This window comes from Micropterus salmoides, unplaced genomic scaffold (assembly GCF_014851395.1).
Source record: "Micropterus salmoides isolate LMB-PRFRI ecotype aquatic unplaced genomic scaffold, ASM1485139v1 Ms_hic_scaffold_10, whole genome shotgun sequence".
Taxonomy (NCBI): domain Eukaryota; kingdom Metazoa; phylum Chordata; class Actinopteri; order Centrarchiformes; family Centrarchidae; genus Micropterus; species Micropterus salmoides.
The window spans coordinates 13,593,063-13,614,663 of record NW_024040041.1 but is presented as its reverse complement, the minus strand read 5'-3'; the positions used below and the strand labels follow the sequence as shown (position 1 = coordinate 13,614,663).

At 38.7% G+C, this 21,601-nt stretch overlaps 3 gene segments (V, D, J or C); all 3 read right to left on the bottom strand.

Moving 5' to 3' along the window:
• Window positions 1–881: 881 nt before the first annotated feature.
• On the bottom strand, window positions 882–4,740 carry LOC119886849. The segment is given in 2 exon segments: window positions 882–1,204; window positions 4,663–4,740. Coding segments are annotated over 2 exon segments (348 nt in total).
• Window positions 4,741–12,379: 7,639 nt separating this feature from the next.
• Window positions 12,380–12,922, bottom strand: LOC119917482. The segment is given in 2 exon segments: window positions 12,380–12,756; window positions 12,847–12,922. Coding segments are annotated over 2 exon segments (417 nt in total).
• A 1,289-nt stretch (window positions 12,923–14,211) lies between these two features.
• On the bottom strand, window positions 14,212–14,690 carry LOC119886840. The segment is given in 2 exon segments: window positions 14,212–14,553; window positions 14,642–14,690. Coding segments are annotated over 2 exon segments (366 nt in total).
• Window positions 14,691–21,601: the final 6,911 nt, after the last annotated feature.

Genomic DNA, 21,601 nt, shown 5'->3' with positions numbered 1-21,601 from the left:
TCCAAGCTGTCCAGTAGCTGCTAACAGAATAAGAGACCTGACAGGTGATGGTCAGACGTTGACCTGGCTGCACAGTCACAGAGGCTGGCTGTGTCAACTGTTCACACTTCACACCTGTGGAGGAAAACATGTTGAATGAATTCAGTGAATCAGTGTAATAACAGTGAACAGTCAGTGTGCTGTGATCATACTGTCAGTGTCTCTGCCTCAGTGAGACTCACAGGATCCAGCAGCAGCAGCAGCAGCAGCAGAGCTACAGAGAACATGGTTGGTATTAAAGGTGATCTGATCTGGAAGGTGAGCTTATTCCTGTGTATGGTCATCAAAATGTTGAACTCATAACCTCTTTGTCACAGTATGGACATCTGTGGACTGGGAGGCTACTGGGGACTTGCTGGTTTTTCTAATTGGACTTTGTTATTACATTTTCCGTAACTTCTAGCACAGTGCAATACATACTGGTAACATGCTGAGGGTTTGTCATGTACATAACGGACCAGGAAAAGAACACTTGATTGTGGAATGGGTTTTGTGTAGGAAAATTGTTTTCAGAAAGATGTTGGTGTTCAATCTGCAAATCATGTGGAAGATTGTATCTTGACATTTTACTGAAATGTACATTTTTGTATCACATGCATGATATCAATAAATTTCCTTAAGAAGACACAAGGAAACTGTTTCACCACACTAATACAGCATTGTATGAAACATTGCTTCAAAGGACAAACAAAAAAATGCTTTATTTATTTGTCTAGGTTGCATCTTTAATATTCAATCTGTCAATCAATCAGTATTCTGACGGAAAAAAAACAAGTAATACTGAGACAAGTGGATGTCGCCAGTGGTGCTGGTAAATAGAGGAAGTAGTTTTTGTATGACTCTCCTGTTAATGTGTTTCACTGTGTCTGTCTGGCACAGTAATACACAGCAGTGTCTTCAGGCTGCACATTCTGTCCGTTTAGAGTCACTCTGTTGCTGGAAGAGTCTAAGGAGATACTGAACTTGTTCTTTAGTGAATCTTTGTAATATGTGGTCTGTCCAACACGTCCAATTCCAATCCACTCCAGTCCTTTCCCTGCAGGCTGTCTGATCCAAGCTGTCCAGTAGCTGCTAACGGAATAAGAGACCTGACAGGTGATGGTCAGACGTTGACCTGGCTGCACAGTCACAGAGGCTGGCTGTGTCAACTGTTGACACTTCACACCTGTTAAAAAAAGAAAATGTTTTGTAACAAATGATCAATTTATACTGCAAAAGAAGAACTACTGACTTTGACAAATCCAGAGAGACTCACATCCAGCTGCCAACAGCAGCAGCAGAGCTACAGAAAACATGGTTTATGTTGAAAGTGACGTGCTGTGAACTCCACTGACAGCCTGATGGGAAGTTTTTATAGCTGAGTAACAAGGAAGGTCACTGAGTTTGCATAGAATCAAACACATGAAGCATCAATGTTGGTCTAACTGGAGCCAATAGAAGAGTCTGTTGACTGTTATTATATCTGCAGAGTGAAAACATGCCTGTAAATCACCTCTGCTTTAAATATTATATCTTAATTTCATAACACATTATTTCATTGTTACTATTTGTAAGTGGATATTTACATGAATCATGGATAATGGAAAACATATTCAATAAAATCAGCTTTGCACAGTGTGTCTAGTATGTTTATAGATTATTAAAACACACTTTAAACATGATGCGATCTGTTTTCTTCAGATCATTTATTTACTGTCAGCACCTCCTACATCACATTCATGATCATGAACTTCAAACCTCTGAGCACATTGTTTTGTAATTGCAGCATTTATTTATTCATTTATTTGCTCACTTACTGTATTCACTGCAAACAGAAATAAGGCAGCAGCCAGGATCATTTACATAGTAAGAAAAACTTAAGTCTAATGCTGCTGGTTTGAAGGTTTGCATAAAAGACCTGATGATGATGATGAAGGCTTTAAGACATATGGTCCTTTAAAAATCTGCTCAGGAACTGAAACCTGAGTGACTAAATGCAAAAACTAAATATTTTCAATATTATTAGGTGAAAACTAAAGTAGTTCACACATGTATAAGTTACTTTTCTGATTTTCACTAAATTTTACCTTTATCTGTGTCTGATTATGTCAGAAAAAAATCAAATATCATGCTATGTGGTTACCTGTTGATGTTTTTTTGTAGTTTTTGTTAACACTTAAATATGCTGTCTTACTTTTCTGTTCAAAATGTGCTGAACAAAGTTAACACATGACTTTTGTTTAGAGTAGAAAAGTATCAACTATCACAGTATCCAGTGGACATGAGCAGCAGGAGTGTTAAGCTTTAGTTCAGCCAAGTGTCAGTCAGTTAAGATCAATGAGAACAGCAGATCTGAATGTCTCCTTTTAGAAACAGAGGAGAGAGAAACTTGACACTGACTGCCCTCTAGTGATTTTATGTGTTTATTTTCACTCTCATATTATGACTCGCAGCCTTGCGATGGCCTGGTGACCTGTCCAGGGTGCACCCCGCCTTTCCCCCGATGTAAGCTGGGATTGGCTCCAGCCCCCCACAAACCTGTATGCAGGATAAGCGGTTGATGATGGATGGATGGATTATGACTCACTTTAGATTCCACATAATTTAAAGACATTATTGTGTCTACATATGTAGACGTGTACGTATTTGTAACTTCAGCAACCAGATTATTGTGTTGTCTTTGGCAGTTTTTGAACAAGTGATCTTCACTGTGTGTTTTTTTATGTGTTTAATGTTTCATACAAATATTTCTCAAGAACACTCTTCAGGATGTTGTATAATGTATCATTCACAAAAATATGTAACGTAAAATATATAATGTAAAATAATAAACACAAAATAAATACAAACAATAGAACAAATAATGTAATATGAATGTGAAGAAAAGTCATGTTTGGGCTCTAACAGCCTGAAAGATGAGTACTGTAGGTTTTTGTACAGCTGCTCAACCAACTCCAGTCACTGTGAGTGTCGAGCACAATAATAAACAGCAGAATCTTCAGTCTTCAAACTGTTCATCTGCAGATACAGCTGCTGTCTGCTGTTGTCTCTGAAGATGGTAAACCGGCCTTGAACTGACTGAGAGTAGGATTTGCTGCTACCACTACCACTATCAATCCAGGCAACCCACTCCAGTCCTTTTCCAGGAGCCTGTCTGACCCAATGCATGCTGTAGCCGCTGAATGTGAATCCAGAGGCTGTACAGGTCAGTCTGTGGGATTCTCCAGGCCTTTAAATCACTGGTTCAGATTCTGTCAGAGTCTGACCATCAACACCTGTTAAGACAAAAAAAGATATGTATCCCTTACATTGTGGCAGCACAAATAAAAATACGTCAAATTAAGATCACTGAAGATCTTCACCTGCCCAGCAGACAGTTAAAAGCAGCAGTCCTGTCCTATAGTCCATCATGTTAAACTGTGTGTCCACTGTTCTCTGTCATCCTCTCTGCAGTCAGATAAGTAGAGGTGGAAGACATCTGAGTTTTGCATTGACTCCTCCTCACAAGGAGGAGAGAGCTGGATTGAGTGGAACCAAATTAATTTGATTCATACATCTCAATTTGTTTTGAATTTAATTTTGTCTTCAGAAGTTGAATTTAGTGTTTTGATCTCCATGAAAAAATAGGTTTTGCAGCCATATTTAAATTGTAGTTGTTGCAATCCCCCTGTAGAAAAAACAACTTATGACATAAAACTTCTCTGAGACCTTCAGGAGACATTTCATGTTGTTTGCTTCCCTCATCTCAAACTAAGCTATAAGGTGTTTGTTTTTTTTACCACAGAAACTGAAACCACTTTTAAAATGACGTTAATAATAATAACTTTTAAGTTTCACCATAAAGTTGGCTAAAGATGTAACTGTTTCAGTTAATTATCAGTTTTATTTTATTTTAGCAAAGATTAAATGAAGAGAAACTGACTTTCTGAAAAGCTGTTTCTTGTAATGGACCATTTAAAGCTAAGTTGTCAACTGACATTATTTGATTACTTTAAAGATTTAATATTTAAAATTCTTCACTGTTGGAAAACAATAAATGATGTATCAGTGATTTTGAGTATTTAAATTGAAAAGAGCTGCTGTTAAATTACATGAAGAACATTTTATAAAATCTATAAAGTGTTTCTCTCTTTACTGTAACAGTGAGCTGGTGTTGAAGTCATTATTGGTCTGAGGGCTCCTCCTCTGGTGGCTTCATGTTACAAGTGTTCAGGCACTGAGGGGTTTTTCTTCAGGCCTACTGATGGTTTGTGTTATTGTGGATCTCTGGCACATTAATACACAGCAGTGTCTTCAGGCTGCACATTCTGTCCGTTTAGAGTCACTGTGTTGCTGGAAGAGTCTAAGTCGATACTGAACTTGTTCTTTAGGGAATCTTTCTAATATGAAGATCCAGTATCTCTCATTCCAATCCACTCCAGTCCTTTCCCTGGAGGCTGTCTGATCCAAGCTGTCCAGTAGCTAAGAGAATAAGAGACCTGACAGGTGATGGTCAGACGTTGACCTGGCTGCACAGTCACAGAGGCTGGCTGTGTCAACTGTTCACACTTCACACCTGTTAAAAAAGAAAATGTTTTGTAACAAATGATCAAGTTATACTGCAAAAGAAGAACTGCTGACTTTGACAAATCCAGAGAGACTCACATCCAGCTGCCAACAGCAGCAGCAGAGCTACAGAAAACATGGTTTATGTTGAAAGTGACGTGCTGTGAACTCCACTGACAGCCTGATGGGAAGTTTTTATAGCTGAGTAACAAGGAAGGTCACTGAGTTTGCATAGAATCAAACACATGAAGCATCAATGTTGGTCTAACTGGAGCCAATAGAAGAGTCTGTTGACTGTTATTATATCTGCAGAGTGAAAACATGCCTGGAAATCACCTCTGCTTTACATATGATGTTTTAATTTCATTGTACATTATTTCATTATAACTATTCTTAATGGAAATATTAACATGAATCATGGATAATGGAAAACATATTCATTAAAATAATATTGTTGCAAATACAAATACAGTGACAGCAGCCAGGATCATGTAGATGGTATAAAAACTTAAGTCTGATGCTGCTGGTTTGAAGGTTTGCATAAAAGACGAAGATGAATAATTTCAGCGTTTGCAGATGTCAAAGACATCATTTCAGGAGGAAAACAGCTGCTCAGGAACTGACTAAATGCAAAAAACATTTTTTTTATCTTAGAAAAACCTAAAGTAGTTTACACATTTATATGTTACTTTCTGTGATTATAACTACATTTTACATTTATCTGTGTCTGATTATGTCAGAAATAAAACTGTCTTAATCAGATATCATGCTATGTGGTTAATTGTTGTCGGGATGTTGTTTGTTGTATAAAAATTTTTTTTATACAACAATAAATATGCTGCCATACTTTTCAGTTCAAAATGTGCTGAATCAAGTTAACACATGACTTTTGTTTAGGGTAGAAAAGTATCAACTATCACAGTATCCATTCTACATGTTAAACTTTAGTTCAGTCCAGAGTTCAAGTGTCAGTTAAGATCAATGAGAACAGCAGATCTGAGTGTCTCCTTTTAGAAACTTGACACTGACTGCCCTCTAGTGATTTTGTGAAAGAAACTGCAACATTTATTGTCACTCTCATATTATGACTCACTTTAGATTCCACATAATTTACAAACATTAATGTATCTACAAAGCGATGCAGACGCATCATTATTTACTAACCACTATCCATGAGCAAAATTTATAAATGAAAATCAGATTTGATTGGAATATAATAAACTATAGGCTTTGCTTGAAGAGACACACAATGAAGTTTGTCAAACATTTAATAACAAACTGGATAAAACCATCAAGTTTATTAAAATAACTTCAGCACAGAGAAAGCAACACAAACAGAAAATCGCGACAGTTTGGAAGGTTATTAAAACATTTATCAATACACCTGTTTAGCATAAACATGTAGAGCCCGATATTTTAATCTGCTCAGTTTCTCATCCACCACAGCTGTGTTGTAGTTTTACACAAGCACAGCGCTGATTCGGCTAATAGCTAATTGTTACAAACAAGCTGAAGTTAAGGATTTCTGTCTTTAGTAACTGTTTAGCTTAGTTTACCCCGTACATTAAAATATTACACATACTGTATAAACTCAGCTGCTGGCTGAACCAGCTGTCTACCAGCAGCAGCAGCAGGAGAAGGAGAGACTGATAGAGACTGACTTCATCATTCTTTCCAAACTTCACTCATGTTGATGTCAGGTATGATTTATTTTTCTGAAATTTTAGATTTGTTTCCAGTGAGTGTTTGAGAGTGTTTTTAACTTCATTTCATAGGTAAGGTAGGATGAGTGGGGAATTGTTTTCTCTCTTGCAACGACTGTATGTGAGACACCTGTGAGACAAATAAAGGCTGATCTTATGTAGAGTTTCCACTCAGAAACTGATGAGGTTCAAAATGCACATTAGTAACATTCTGTGCTGCATTTTCAGAAAAGATGGCCAGCTCCTTTCCAGTAACATCAGGTAACTTAAAGTGCACATATTTAGAGCTATGTAATTAGGTTGATTTTATTGTTAATTGTTATACTTTTCATAATGTGTTTTCTCACACAGATCGTTTGCTAGCTGTCGCCAGAGAGATGCCAGGAGAATTGGACTGGTGCCCAGAAGATCTCTTCTCCACTGTAAAAGCATTCTCAGGTAAATATTATGTCCTGAGCAGATCCTGAGGATCAGTACTGGGGCACATTCGAGCAGATTTGAATCAGAATAGACAGAATTAACCCAAAAAATCTGACCTTTTCTTACTGTACTCATGTTATTTTTTATCCACCTCAGCCTGCTAGCGTTACAGTGCTACTCCACTTTATAACAGCCTACAGTGCAACAATTTTGCTTGTAAATGCGAGTGAAAATTAAGATTGTGTGAATGTGAAAAATTATTTCGACACACTGGTGCAAGTGACCGACACCTGGTGTTGACAAAACATGGATAGTAACTAACTGACAACAGACCTGTTGTCTCCCTGTTCTTTTCTTCCTCTTTTTTTTCTAGCAAAGAGCAGGATACCGAACACTCAACTAGTAGCTTCAGCAGATTGATATTTCTTGATTTCAAAGTCAAGAGTCACATTTTTTCATGGTAAATATTCATTCATATCTTAAATTACTGAACAGATCTTCAGTTTTGGGATGTATAGATGCTTGTGTAAAATAAAGTCTGTTGAATGTATTAGGTTAAAGCTGCATTATATCAGTGTGCCAGGTATATATTTATTTAAAATTTGAATAAAAAAGTATTGGATTGGACTTGCATTTGCAAAGAACTCTTGCTCAGACAAAAATATACAGTATATTTGGGACATCCCTATAATATAGAGAAAAACAATGAGCACAGTCTGCAGCAAAGTGTAAATATATATTGTTGGTATTTTAGTCTTTTTTCTTATGTTTCACTACAGCAAACGCAAGACATCAATGTGGAGCAGACTGTATGTCTCAGATGTCTACCAGCTCTGCTGCAAGGAGACGACACAGAGCAGTTCTACACCTGCAAGATGGGCTGATGTACACTTAACATGGTCAAGCAATAGTAGGTTAAGCATTTAATGAAATATTTATCAAAACCAACATTTCAACGCTGCCTGCTTTGGTTGTTTGATAAACTGATCAAGAACAATATTTTGATTAGTGGTTCGCTGTGCATGCAGAGCCTGCTTGTCAATCTCTAGCAACACACTGTGTCTAAGAACCAAATCAGAGTAAAAAATGTTACATCAGACGGACTTCTCATGTAGATTAGTCATGGAATTCACTCATGATTGAGTGATACTGTAGTGTCATCTAAATTGGATTGTGATGGTCCTGGTCAACTACCTCTGGTCTTCTATGAGGAGTTTGCAGATGTTCTTCCCATCTTCATGTTTGTTTCCTCTGGGTGCTCTAATTGGCTCCCACCTAACTTAAGAACATGTGTGCTGAAATGGCTCTAATGTTTAGTTATTTACACTTTTTGGTAACGCTAAATAATATAGCCATTTCTGGTACTGAGGTGTGTGTGTGTGTGTGTGTGTGTGTGTGTGTGTGTGTGTGTGTGTGTGTGTGTGTGTGTGTGTGAGTGATTTAATCAAAGTTGTATTTGTACATTTTTGGGCATATTTACCAGGATGGTGCAGACCAAGGTCCTACCACAGTGCAAGTCACTGCTGACGGTAAAGATGGTGCCATTCCATCTCTGTGAAATCAAGGTCTTCCTCCAGGATCAGCTTGTCTTTCACTGGACTGATTGTTAGCCTGATGTAGTACTGCATTTGTATGGCTGTATGTCCTCCAGCCTGAGTACTCAAAAGGTTTGATTTATAATTTTTGAGTTCATCCAGAAAATCCTGCTAAATGTGGATAGAGAAAAACTGAAACTACTGTTGTCCTTAAAACATAAAACCAAAATTGTAAACTACAAAAGTAGTGTAAGAAAAGTAATTGCAGAAATGTTGAAATTATGCTGTTTTGTGAAGAAGATGTTAACTTCTTATAGTCCTGATTGTGGCACTTGCAATGCACTTGGTCAATGCAGTGTCATTTTGGATTCTACAGTTTGCTAAATTAAAAAGATACACTTTAGACCATATTGTCCAGATGTTTTCTTACATAACCATGGATTTTGGATTAGCAGTGAGAAAGTTTGATTTAATGTTTGATATGTTTATTTTTATTGAGTGTAAGGTGTGTGCAAAGTGGAAGACATCTGAGTTTTGCACTGACTCCTCCTCACAGGGAGGAACTGAATTTGACTTGGATCTCAGTTACTGTTTGGTGAAATTGGAGAATCAATGTTTACTGTATGACTGGTTCCTACAAGAGTTTCATGTTTCAGTATTTATTTGTACAATACACTGATAAACACATTTTTAAGTTGTTTATTATGCACAGTCAACAACATGTGAAGAATGTGAAGACTTTCTCACAAAGTGTTCATAAGCAAAATCATTTTCAGGACATCAGTCGGAGATTTTGGAGATACAGTGTTGATACAAAAAGACTAAAATCTGTTAGGAAAGGAGGAGTGCAGGGCTCTGAGAGAGACAGTGGGTTAAAAACAGACGGATACACCAACAGCATAAATATATCAGTGAATACCCCAGCAAGAATAAAAATAAGAAAACTTTTCATTATATTACAAGACATTTCCCAGTCAGACACATAAACTTTGTCATATTATGTTAAACAAAAGCTTCACTGAAAATTACAACTTTTCCATCCTCCCTGCAGTCACATTAGTGAAGGTGGAAAACAGCTAGGTTTTGCATTAACTCTAAATTTAAACCTTGCTTAATATGAATTTCCCTCAAAAGTGGAATTTTGTGTTTTCTCAAGTGATCCTCCAACAAACAACAATATCAAACATACTCACCAACTATTATGAGACAAAATCTTGACTTTGCAAAAAAATGTGACATTATGTTTTCTTTTTACCCATCTTGATCTGACTGCAGGTCCACAAAGTGATATTCATATTACATTGGAGAAAAATCTTACACAAGAAAAATTATATTATTGTTAATTAGTAGTAATGACAGCCAGACAGAGAAGATTTGTTTTGGAAAATGCCTCCACTGTATATTTAATATTATTATAATGTACACAAAACATTTTATGTTCCTTTTACTTTTTCATTGCTAAATATGTCTGTTTCTCTCTGTAACAGTGAGCTGGTGCTGAAGTCATTAGTGGTCTGAGGGCTCCTCCTCTGGTGTCAGTGTGCTGTGATCATACTGTCAGTGTCTCTGCCTCAGTGAGACTCACAGGATCCAGCAGCAGCAGAGCTACAGAGAACATGGTTGGTATTGAAGGTGATCTGATGGGAGCTTCTCTTCTTCTGCTGCAACTGACAGCATGATATCAAGTCTTTATAGCAGACTGTGAGGAAGTTCACTTTGCATAGAGAAGGACACTAACAAGCTATTAGGGAAAGATGAACTGTGTGTCACAATTGGTAGGTGCTTGGAATTGTGCTGAATATTTACATAAAAAACAAGAGAAGTGTCTTCAACTAAAGACTCATGCCACTCACACCAAGTGTTTCACTGAGCTGCACGGGAGCTTATTCCTGTGTATGGTCATCAAACTGCTCAACTCATCCCTCTTTGTCACAGTATGGACAACTGTGGACTGCGAGGCTGCTGAGGTCCTTCTGGTTTTGCTAATAGGACTTTGTTATTACATTTTCCGTATCTTCTGATACAGTGCAATACATACTGGTAACATGCTGAGAGGCGGTTTCGGGCGGGGTGCCCCCTGTAACACAGACCTTGGACCCCCTATGGCCCCCGTCTGAACGAAAAGTCTACAATAATCATAGTAATATATCTTCCTTGCGATGATATGGCACTGATGTGAAAGGCAGAACAAAAGTGTCTCAACTAGTGGGATCCTTAGGACGTTACACCGCCACTGTCCAGCGTCGTGTCAAGGTAGTTATCCCTGATAGAAAGTGTTCTCCCTGCCGCTGGAGCGCACGTGCATTCAAAGTTGAAGGCGAACTTTCTACTTCACGAAAGTAAATGAAAAATATAACGTGAAGTGTTTCATCCATCATTTTAGTATTGTTTTATCAACGAGGTTTTTGCAGAGCAAGCTAGCACACGGATTATAAGAGCGCTTTTATAGGCAAACGTTAACGTTACGTGTTATTGAACTTCATATTATTCATTGCACTGAATTGAGAATGTCTAAACAAGCATATAGTTTCCCTGTAAATCAAACATTTACTTCGCGATAGTCTTACGATGTTATAACTGACCACGTAGATCACGTAGTCATCCATGTTACTGTTTGGAAGCTAGATCTAGAGAGTCTGTCCCATTTTTCAAGTAAGCTACTCCTACAAATATCTACGCCATCGATACTGTAAAATCAACATCAGCGTAATCAGTTTAACACATTGCTCTCCTCAACGTTACATCTATTTGACTCAAAATGCACATTAAACTGAATGCAGCGCCCCTGAGAGTCCCCCTCCCTAAAGGGTAAATTCATAGGTGTCATTTACACTCGGGACACTGGGGACATGTCCCCACCACTTTTTTAAAGGATAATTTATTTAAAAAAAACGTTCTGAAATATAGCTTACAGTAAATAACAAATGAGAATGCTTTTAGAAATTTACTTGCACATTAAGAAAAAAAGCAGATCTGAAAGCAACACAGAACGCCTGAAAGCTGCACTGACTTAGATTCTGTTATAGTTTTATATTTTGAAATGTAATGTGCCACCTGAATTTTGTGTTTCCTTTTACACAAATAAAAAATTGGTTCATCATAAATTGGTGAAGGAACTTTCACCAGAATGCAGGAATTAAAATCTCCTGGGTTAGACCCCCATCTTATATAGACTAACTCAGCATTGAGGATCTCTTTAACACTGTTTAAGGATCTTTTTGTCTCGTTATTGTGAACCTAGTATTGCATATCGTGATGTCTCGCAGGCTAAGTGTCTCTTTGCACCCCTAATCTGGGCCCTTATGTCCCCACCACTTTTCAACACAAAGTGACACCTTTGTGTAAATTATTATCATAACAATTTAATAATGCATTGCATTTAAACAGCACTTTTCATACACAAAAGCAACAACAGCAGCCTACTGGTCCTACCAGGATGGACATGCAGTCTGCCAAAATATGTATGCCCGTCCATATTGCACAGATGATGGCCTACCATCATGTATTTAATTGTGTGTATACTTCACATCATGACTAATAAGAGGGGTGAATATGGAGACATTTGTTGTTTCCTGGCAAAAGTTTTAGTGGGATACAAAATAGAAACTGGGATCCAGAGAAAGTCTAGTACACTAGAGCTTATCCTGTTCATTAAGCCTTACAAAGTAGAGTTGCATCAAAGAATGTACTGTAACTCCAGCTAAAGTTAACAGGAATGTTGTTGTTTGTTTTTTTTAATAATGTAATGTAATAAAACTATATCCAAGTTACTGAAAAGATCCTGTTACTGAAACAAATAACTGTAAGTTACTGAAACATACTAAAACATTACATTATGTACTAAACAAGACATTTTGAAAGCCTGAACATTGCCTTTGTCTCTTTTGTCCCTTATTGAATGTGTCCCTCTGACAAAACATCTGGCCCCATCAATACTATTGGTGTAGAACCACCACTGTCATCAGGTATATAAGGGACCGGACAAAGAGCAATTAATTGTGGACTGGGTTTTGTGTAGGAAAATTGTTCTCATAAAAATGTTGGTGTTCAATCTGCAAATCATCTGGAAGACTTTTTTTTATTTTTACTGAAATGCACATTTTTGTATCACATGCATGATATTAATCAATATCATTACAAATATACCGTTTCACTACACTAATACAGCATTGTGGTGGTGGTAAATAGAGGAAGTAGTTTTTGTATGACTCTCCTGTTATTGTCTCTCACTGTGTCTCTTCTGGCACAGTAATACACAGCAGTGTCTTCAGGCTGCACATTCTGTCCGTTTAGAGTCACTCTGTTGCTGGAAGAGTCTAAGGAGATACTGAACTTGTTCTTTAGTGAATCTTTGTAGTATGTGGTGTATCCAGCAGCTGCCATTCCAATCCACTCCAGTTCTTTCCCTGCAGGCTGTCTGATCCAAGCTGTGTAGTAGCTGCCAACAGAATAAGAGACCTGGCAGGTGATGGTCAGACGTTGACCTGGCTGCACAGTCACAGAGGCTGGCTGTGTCAACTGTTCACACTTCATACCTGTTAAAAAAAGAAGATGTTTTGTAACAAATGATCAAGTTATACTGCAAAAGAAGAACTGCTGACTTTGACAAATCCAGAGAGACTCACATCCAGCTGCCAACAGCAGCAGCAGAGCTACAGAAAACATGGTTTATGTTGAAAGTGACGTGCTGTGAACTCCACTGACAGCCTGATGGGAAGTTTTTATAGCTGAGTAACAAGGAAGGTCACTGAGTTTGCATAGAATCAAACACATGAAGCATCAATGTTGGTCTAACTGGAGCCAATAGAAGAGTCTGTTGACTGTTATTATATCTGCAGAGTGAAAACATGCCTGGAAATAGCCTCTGCTTTACATATGATGTTTTAATTTTATCATACACTCTATTATAACATTTGGAAAATGTTCCTGCATTTACAGAAATTAAACAACTATTTGCTTTTACTTGAACTATTAATGCTTTAATGTATTGTATTAATAACTATTTTATATTAAACCATTATGTACATTTTTAAGTAATTGCAATAATAATAAGATCATTTTTACTATTTTAACATAAATATTGACATGAGTCATGGATAATGGAAAACATTCATTAATATTAGCATTACAATAACATGAAAAAACTATCAACACTTAATTTTGCTGCAGGTTTGCATGAAATACATTTAACAGTTTCAGTGTTTACAGACTCTAGTGGAGCAGCTACTTCAGGCTTCCTGCTGTTTATCTTGAGATCTACTTCATGTCTGCTGAGATGAACTGACACTGACAGATGGCGCTGCAGTCACTGATGATGGTAAACACCTTATAGTCAAACTTTAATATTCACACTGAAGTCAAGTTAACATGACTTTTGTTTAGAGTAGAAAAGTATCAACTATCACAGTATCCAGTGTACATGAGCAGCAGGAGTGTTAAGCTTTAGTTCAGTCCAGGGTTCAAGTGTCAGTCAGTTAAGATCAATGAGAACAGCAGATCTGAGTGTCTCCTTTTAGAAACAGAGGAGAGAAACTTGACACTTACTGCCCTCTAGTGATTTTATAAAAGAAACTGCAACATTATTTTTCACTTAAATTCTACATAAGTTACACTATTGTGTCTTAATTTGTTGAAATGTGTAGTACTTGTACTGGTTTATTTTTTGTCCTGCTCTTGTTTCATAAAGAAGTTTTATATGTTTAATGTTTAGTTGTTGTTTTTTTGGTCTTTTAATTAGCAAATAACTTTATTGTGTTTTTTATGTTTAATATTCAGTAATAATATTTATCAAGAGCAATTTTCAGGAAATTATACAATGTATTATTTAAATATGTATTTACGTAATGTAAAATATCAGTATAATAATAATGATAGTATATAAAGCAACGTATACAACAACAACAATAAAACAAAAAATAGAGTGCATAAATACTATGAAAAAAATTAATTCTTGGGCTCCATCAGCACAAAAGATGAGTACTGTAGGTTTTTGTACAGCTGCTCAACCAACTTCAGTCACTGTGGCTCTCGAGCACAATAATAAACAGCAGAATCTTCAGTCTTCAAACTGTTCATCTGCAGATACACCTGCTGTCTGCTGTTGTCTCTGGAGATGGTAAACCGGCCTTGAACTGACTGAGAGTAGGATTTGCTGCTACCACTACCATCATCAATCCAGCCAACCCACTCCAGTCCTTTTCCAGGAGCCTGTCTGACCCAATGCATATCATAGCTGCTGAATGTGAATCCAGAGCCTGTACATGTCAATCTGTGGGATTCTCCAGGCCTTTTAACCACTGGTTCAGATTCTGTCAGAGTCTGACCATCAACACCTGTCAAACCAAAAAGATATGCATGTCATGTGTAAAATAAGTGGCACAAATGACAATATTTCAGATCAAGATCAATGAAGATCTTCACCTGCCCAGCAGACAGTTAAAAGCAGCAGTCCTGTCCTATAGTCCATCATGTTAAACTGTGTGTCCACTGTTCTCTGTCATCCTCTCTGCAGTCAGATAAGTAGAGGTGGAAGACATCTGAGTTTTGCATTGACTCCTCCTCACAGAGCAAATAGAACTAGCTTGCACTTGGCTTTTAGTTCATTGTTTGGAGAAACTAGAGAATCAGTGTTCATGAGTCATTCCTCAAAGTCAGTTTGTTTGCATGCTTTCATTTACATAAAATGTCTGAATTACAAATTGTGTTGTATGTAAAATGCAACGACATTAAAGACATTCAAGTAAATTAAATTAAAAATATCAGAGTACCATATGTCCCCACATTTATTTTAATAAACCTTCAAAATGTTAATCTTAGTTCAGATGTGACACATTTACAAACAAGGTTTTATCAAACAAGTTTGAATATAGCTAACGTTGGCATTATGGTTTCTCATAACTACCAGCAAAGTCTGAACCTGTGTCCATCCTCTTAAAACATGGCCTCGTTTGTAATCAGTGAGTAATGTAGCTCTTGTTCTAACCAGATGTGATATGATATGATTTTTACAACCTGTTTAAATTGATAGATTGAATGTTCTGTTGTGTTTAATTTGTAGTCTAGTTGGAGGTGTTTGTCTTTGTTACACAGTGTTCAAATTACACCGTGGCTGTCTTGGGAGCCCTATTTTTGGGGGTGGGGGCACCTGGCTACTATCAAATAGGCTGAGTGCAATGGCGGCTAAACAGAGGTGTGGACCCGAAATGGCTGGATATGTTTGCAGGTTTGTCACAGTCACTTACAGGATGTCCAAATGAAAGGCAAGGCAATCCAAACACAAAGGAACAATCCAGAAATCCAGATAGCTGAAAGTATCAAGTGTTACTTTCGTCCCACTACAGTGACCACAAGTGTTTCACTTTGACTTCCTCTGTGTTTCAGCATGTATTGAAACATGTTTATGTTATATTATACCAACAGATTATGCCAAGAGTGAGGGTCAGAAAGACAGACAGAGGTCTGATTCAGCCAGATGTTTTCATGCACATTTTGGAATTAGGTATAGGTATATAGGTATTAGGCTGGATAGAAACACGACTATATTTGCATTATTATGAGAATTTATATTATGTTATGAAGATTCATTTTAATATTGTTCATATTGTTGAAGAAATGTTTTATACATAACAAGGAAATCACAAAACATGTAGTTGTTACTTTCAACTCTCCTGCGTGTTACTTTTGACCCAACTGATGGGGTCGAAAGTAACAATCTGTCACTTACGTTTAAAGTGAAATTATACGGAAGTCGTTCCACATTTGTACAAAATACCACCTGATATTGATAGATCACACATGTGAGTTAGTGACCACAGCAAAAATATTTCATTGTCTACAGCATAATCTTTTAAAATCAGGTTTTTCTGAAAAATGGTACTTTAGCCTCTGCTCTACCCTACTATACATTTAAATTCATACAGAGAATATTGAGCCTGGACAAAATTATTCACTGTTGCAATTGTTTTTAATCGCCCTTTGCTGAGAAACAATAAAAATGCCAGTGCACTCTGGACAGGCAAAAAATGTGCCCCTACAGGACAAGTGGACATCATTGTGTTTATTAAGCACAAATTAATAGAAATTATTATTTGCAAAAAAACACATGGTAATGTTGCTGTACTATCACCCTTTTATTTCAAGAACCTAAATATAACCTCAAATATAGGAAAATATAAATTTATACAGAGAAAAACAGCATCACCAAATATTATGATATTTTAGAGTTCCCCTAAATTTCTTCAATGAGTCCCCCATTTGAAACCCTTTTGTCACGCCTTTAGTTTCAAAATTATTCAGATCAGTCATTATATACAGTATGTTCCCCTTTTATGATTAGTTTTGTCTTTGTGAGGTCAGTTTAGTCTGCTCTATACTATTCAGGTCTGCTGTTGTCTCTGGAAATGGAAAACCGGCCTTGAACTGACTGAGAGTGCGTTTTGCTGCAACCACTCCCATCATCAACCAAGGCAACCCACTCCAGTTTTTTTCCAGGATCCTGACTGATCCACTGCATAGAGTAGCTGCTGAATGTGAATCCAGAGGCTGTACAGGTCAATCTGTGGGATTCTACAGGCCTTTTAACCACTGGTTCAGATTATTTTAGAGTATGAACATCAACACCTGTCAAGACATTTAAAAAAAACATGAAGTGAAATAAGCTGGTGACACTGTTACGACCCCCTGTTGGTCTAGAGGTGTGGGGGCCATAAACATATAGGCACAACTGGTAGATCTTAACAAGGTAACGTTTATTGGTAACAGAAGAGATGTAGACAGGTAACAAAAAAAAACAAAAGGAGGGTGGACGAGGGTGCTGCGAAAATAACAAACCAAGTTAAAATAAAAAGGTCCTCAAAAGGAGGCCTGTACCTATCTATCGTTTTAAACAGGGTTGATTCTTACTACAAAAAAATACAAAGAGCACAGCACCCACTCCACCTGGTGAAACTAACAAAATAGTAAACAGAACAATAAGTGAATTTCTCCACTGCACTCAAATGTGGAGCTAACATACAAAGGTATGCAAATGTTTACCTAAACACAATGTACAGCTAATAGGCACTGAAGGTGGATAGCTCCACTAAACACAAAGTACAACAGACAGGCTATGCCGTCAATACCAGCGGCACACAAGTCAACAGGCGATGACAAGCTGCCTGGAGCAACAGGTGGACTCTCCTTATGAGCCGGAGGTAATTAACGTGTTGACGAGCCATTGGTTGAGTGGAAAACAGGGAACCAATGGGCGGTACAGATGTCAGCACCCCAGAAACCAGGAAGTAGGCGGGTCTTCATTCCCCAGGGACACAGCCTACTTGGTAGAGGTGAGACAGACAAAAGGGGAAACACAAGGGTGACAGCGACAGCCGTGACAGACACAAATAAAGGTTAGTTTTAGGTCAGTAAAGAGCTTCACCTGCCCAGCAGACAGTTAAAAGCAGCAGCCCTGTCCTATAGTGTCCTCTCGTCCATCATGTTAAACTGTGTATCAACTGTTGTCTGTCATCTTCTCTGCAGTAAAGGTGGAAAACATCTGAATTTTGCACTGACTTCGTCTCACAGGAAGATCAGACATGGATCTTTTATTAGCCTAAAATGTATGAATAGACATGAGTGTTAATATGATCATAAAAATCACAATCAAGCAACTAAAGATGTACATTTAAAATATGTATATCAAGTTTTACATGGATCAATGGTTTACATTATTAGACCAGGTAAAATAGGAACTGGAGTTTGATTTGGACAAACAAACCATCATCAGTAGTTTTTAATGTCAGAAAAGACTAATCAAATCACCTCTGTTCTCTATTGTATCAAGACCGTTACATATTTTATATGTAAGGGGATGATCCCCCGAGGTCAGGTACATGCAAAACCTCTTTCAGACACTGGCTTGCCCAGCCATGCCCAATAGTTTACCTATAAAGCACCTTTGCCCGCATGATCTCCACCTGAGCTGGGGTACTTGTGCAGACATTCTGTATTGCAAAATGAAAAGTGTGGTTCACAGCAGAATCCATGCAAACAGAGAAATTAAATCTTACTTGTAGTAGTGTTTCGTAGCCTCGTTGGATTGCTGTTTCCATTGTTTGAAAAACAGTTCTCTGTCTACTTTGTCTTGAGCCCGGTGACGATGTGTCCACCGGGAAAGCAGCCTCCCAGTTGTGGAGCTGGGTGTCTCCTCTTTCCGGCGTATTGCTTGCGGTCTTGTAAGGTGACGTGCCTGCCAGGGTTCTTGCTGGCATACAGACGTCAAGTCGACTAACAGACGAGAGAGACACTTCTGTTTTCTTACCAAACCGAAGCATCTATCTGGCTCAATACTGAACTCCCTCGATGTATTACTGGCGTTGTTGGCTTACGCGCACAGGGAAACAATAGTGCGTGTGTGTGATGGCACTGTCCTCTAATGCCGTGTGGTGTATAACATATGTGCATTTGACCATTACAGTTTAAAATAACACTCTAGCAGCTGGACAGAGGTTCAGTGAACTCTTAAGAGGGAGTAATGATTGATGGGTGTGTAAAGAGTGAACCCTCCTATGGAATTTGACCTCTGACCCAGTGATAGGGGGAGTAGTGATTAGTGTTTATGAAGGGACTGGACCCTTATATGGTATCTAACATACACCTAAACACACCCTATGGTGTGTTTAGGTGTGGCCATCGGGCTGGGTCACTCTCCAAGCTGCTGCAGAGCTTGTAATTGATGCTGAATTCCTTGATGTAATAAACTTTTATGATCAAGAACAGTGTCAAGCGGATTTCTTCTCAACACATCATCGCAGCATTATTGTTCGGACACCACAGCCGCACATCTCAAATAAAGAAAAGACAAAAGTAAGAAAGTGGAGCAGGCAGAGGTGATGGATAGTTGGCTATAACTGTGTGGGCTGTGGTATTTCTCTGCCATTCATAGATGGCCATGACCAGTGTGTATTGTGTGTGCAGTATTCTCCAGGGAAAACCCTCAGTCATGCATGGCTTGTTTTTATATTGCAGACATGTACTAGGGAAGCACATTGTTGCTTTTTTAAAACAAAGTGAGCACGTCTCTCTCTTTCTGAGGAGCCTCTGTCGCAAATGTGAAGAAAGGCAGAAAATAGAACAGACAGAGGGGAGTGTTCAGGGTCTTGGCGGGTTTCCCTTCCTCGTTCTGCTCTTGGGCCTTCATCAGACCTGTTTCATAACCCCCTCCTCCCTCCACTTCCGTGCTGGAAGAGAGAGAAGATTTGAATGTGTATACTGCTGTAGTGAACAACGGTGTGGATTTGTGCATTTTACATGGAATAAATGTGGAGCTACCCTAAATTCCTTTCTCCTCCCCAGAGAAGATGGGGAGGGGTCAAAGTTGCTTTCTCTAAGTGCTATCCCGACCATAAAACTGGCACCTTTTTGATTCCGAAGCTGATAACGCGGGGCCTGACTGTTAAACTGACAAAGGGACACGAACCAGCCATTGGCATCTCCCTGAACAGCCTATCAAAACTGCCCCCCCCACACGCGTTTCCGTGGCAACTGACCTTATTCTTTGTTTTATTACCACATCAAAAGGGAAAACCCCTGTCTCACCTAAGTGTGACAGTGTCCAGACACTGAACTGGACTGCAGTCTCCAAAAGACTCAAAGCATCTAATTAAGTTTAATTAAACCTTTAGTTACCTGATTACGTTTGCCTCTATTTGAGTAGTTATGTTAACTGTTGTTGCTATCTGTTGTTTATTAGTGCTGAAAAGAAGTTACTTGTGCAGTGCTTTTATTTTCAGCAAGACACTCCTTCATCTAATGTAATCCAAGCTTTCCTCATGTAACCTGAGCTCCCCCAAGTGGGCGAAATAAGTATTACATGCCCTCGTCGGAAATGCCATTAAATGTATAAATATCCTGACCAATAATGTGACAATTGTTTCCTGTTACCAAATGCCTAGAACAGTACAACCGTTCAACCATTGAGGTTCGATTGTGGAAAATATTTGATTATAATACGTGCAAATAGATTTCTTCTCTTTAGACATTAAGTTTAGAAAGGCAGTCCCTTGGGAAACCTGAGACACCCCCTGGGGAACCACGGCCCAGGCAACAAAAGAGCGACACGCGACCTGCTCGCTCTCTCTTCTCTTCGCTGTTGGCTCTTCCACTCTGCCCGGCCCTCTGGACGCTTCGGCAAGAGCAGCGTGCCTCGCCAGGCAACGCCCAGACTCGGCCAGCAAAACAAACAGGCCCTTTGTTCGCCTGAAGCTACACACCTGAAGTGCCGCGACATCTGCCTCCAGTTTGTTTTATTTTCTTTATTTCTTTTGTTTGTTAAAGTTATCAGTCCGTTAAGTTACACTGGACTAATTCAGGAACGACCAAGTTCCATTTTAAGCCTTTTCGTCAAAGCCAACTTCACCGAGGTCAGACCAAGCCACGTGGTCTCGCCAGCTACAACGAAGGAAACCTGCAAACAGCCGAATCGCCAGACGGAGGAGGCGTTTTCAATCAGACACGGAGAACCCTGGAGAATCCCTAGCAGAAAGCCAGGATCGGCAGCTAGAGTGGGACCCGTGCAACAGGCCAAAAGCAGGCTGTCGACAAGCAGTAAGACTTAACACACGTTCTGTGATCAGATGTCTATTTTAACTCCTAAATTATGACATTAGTTTACTTTCATTAGCTCTTCTATGCCGTATGAGTCAAATGCTTCCCACAATCGAACCTCCAGGCTCATTGTTCAGCAAATGTTTATGTTCCCTGTATCCAACCACCTTTTTATCACCTTAGTTAGAGAATAAATTCACTGTCATATAATCAAGAGCTGTGTGTGTTGCCTATTTATAGTTCCTGCCAAGAGAATTGACCCTTTAGATATGAGACTGACTGACTGATTTAAGATAATTGAGCGATTATTAACTAACTGATCACTAGTAATAATTGTATAATTATTCAAAACTACCTAGAGGTCCGGAGACTCTAGGATTATAACAACTCCGGTGGTGCCCTTAACGAGGAAAAATGATTTTATGAATCTTAAAAATTCATAATTGGGTATCAATTCTCATAAATTTATTAAAATGCATAACTAATACATTTAGGTCTACTACACTGCGTTGCTTGGAGTGTGGTCACCTAAGCAGGGCACACGCAACCTGTGGCATTGCTACCTCGTGGGCCTTGTGGTGGGGGGCGGCTATATGTACAGCAACCACGTGGTCATCTCAGTCCACATTTACAGGGTTCTACCGTCTGAATGTGGCAGCCATCCCCTCCTTTAGTGAGCCAGTGCTCGGTGTGTCTCGTCAATGAATGACTGAAGCCTTGGGGGCAGTGTGGTCATTTCACCGTTGTCTCCGTGGTCAGCTTAGCGTCTTGCTGGCTGACCTGAATGGCCTCCTGTAT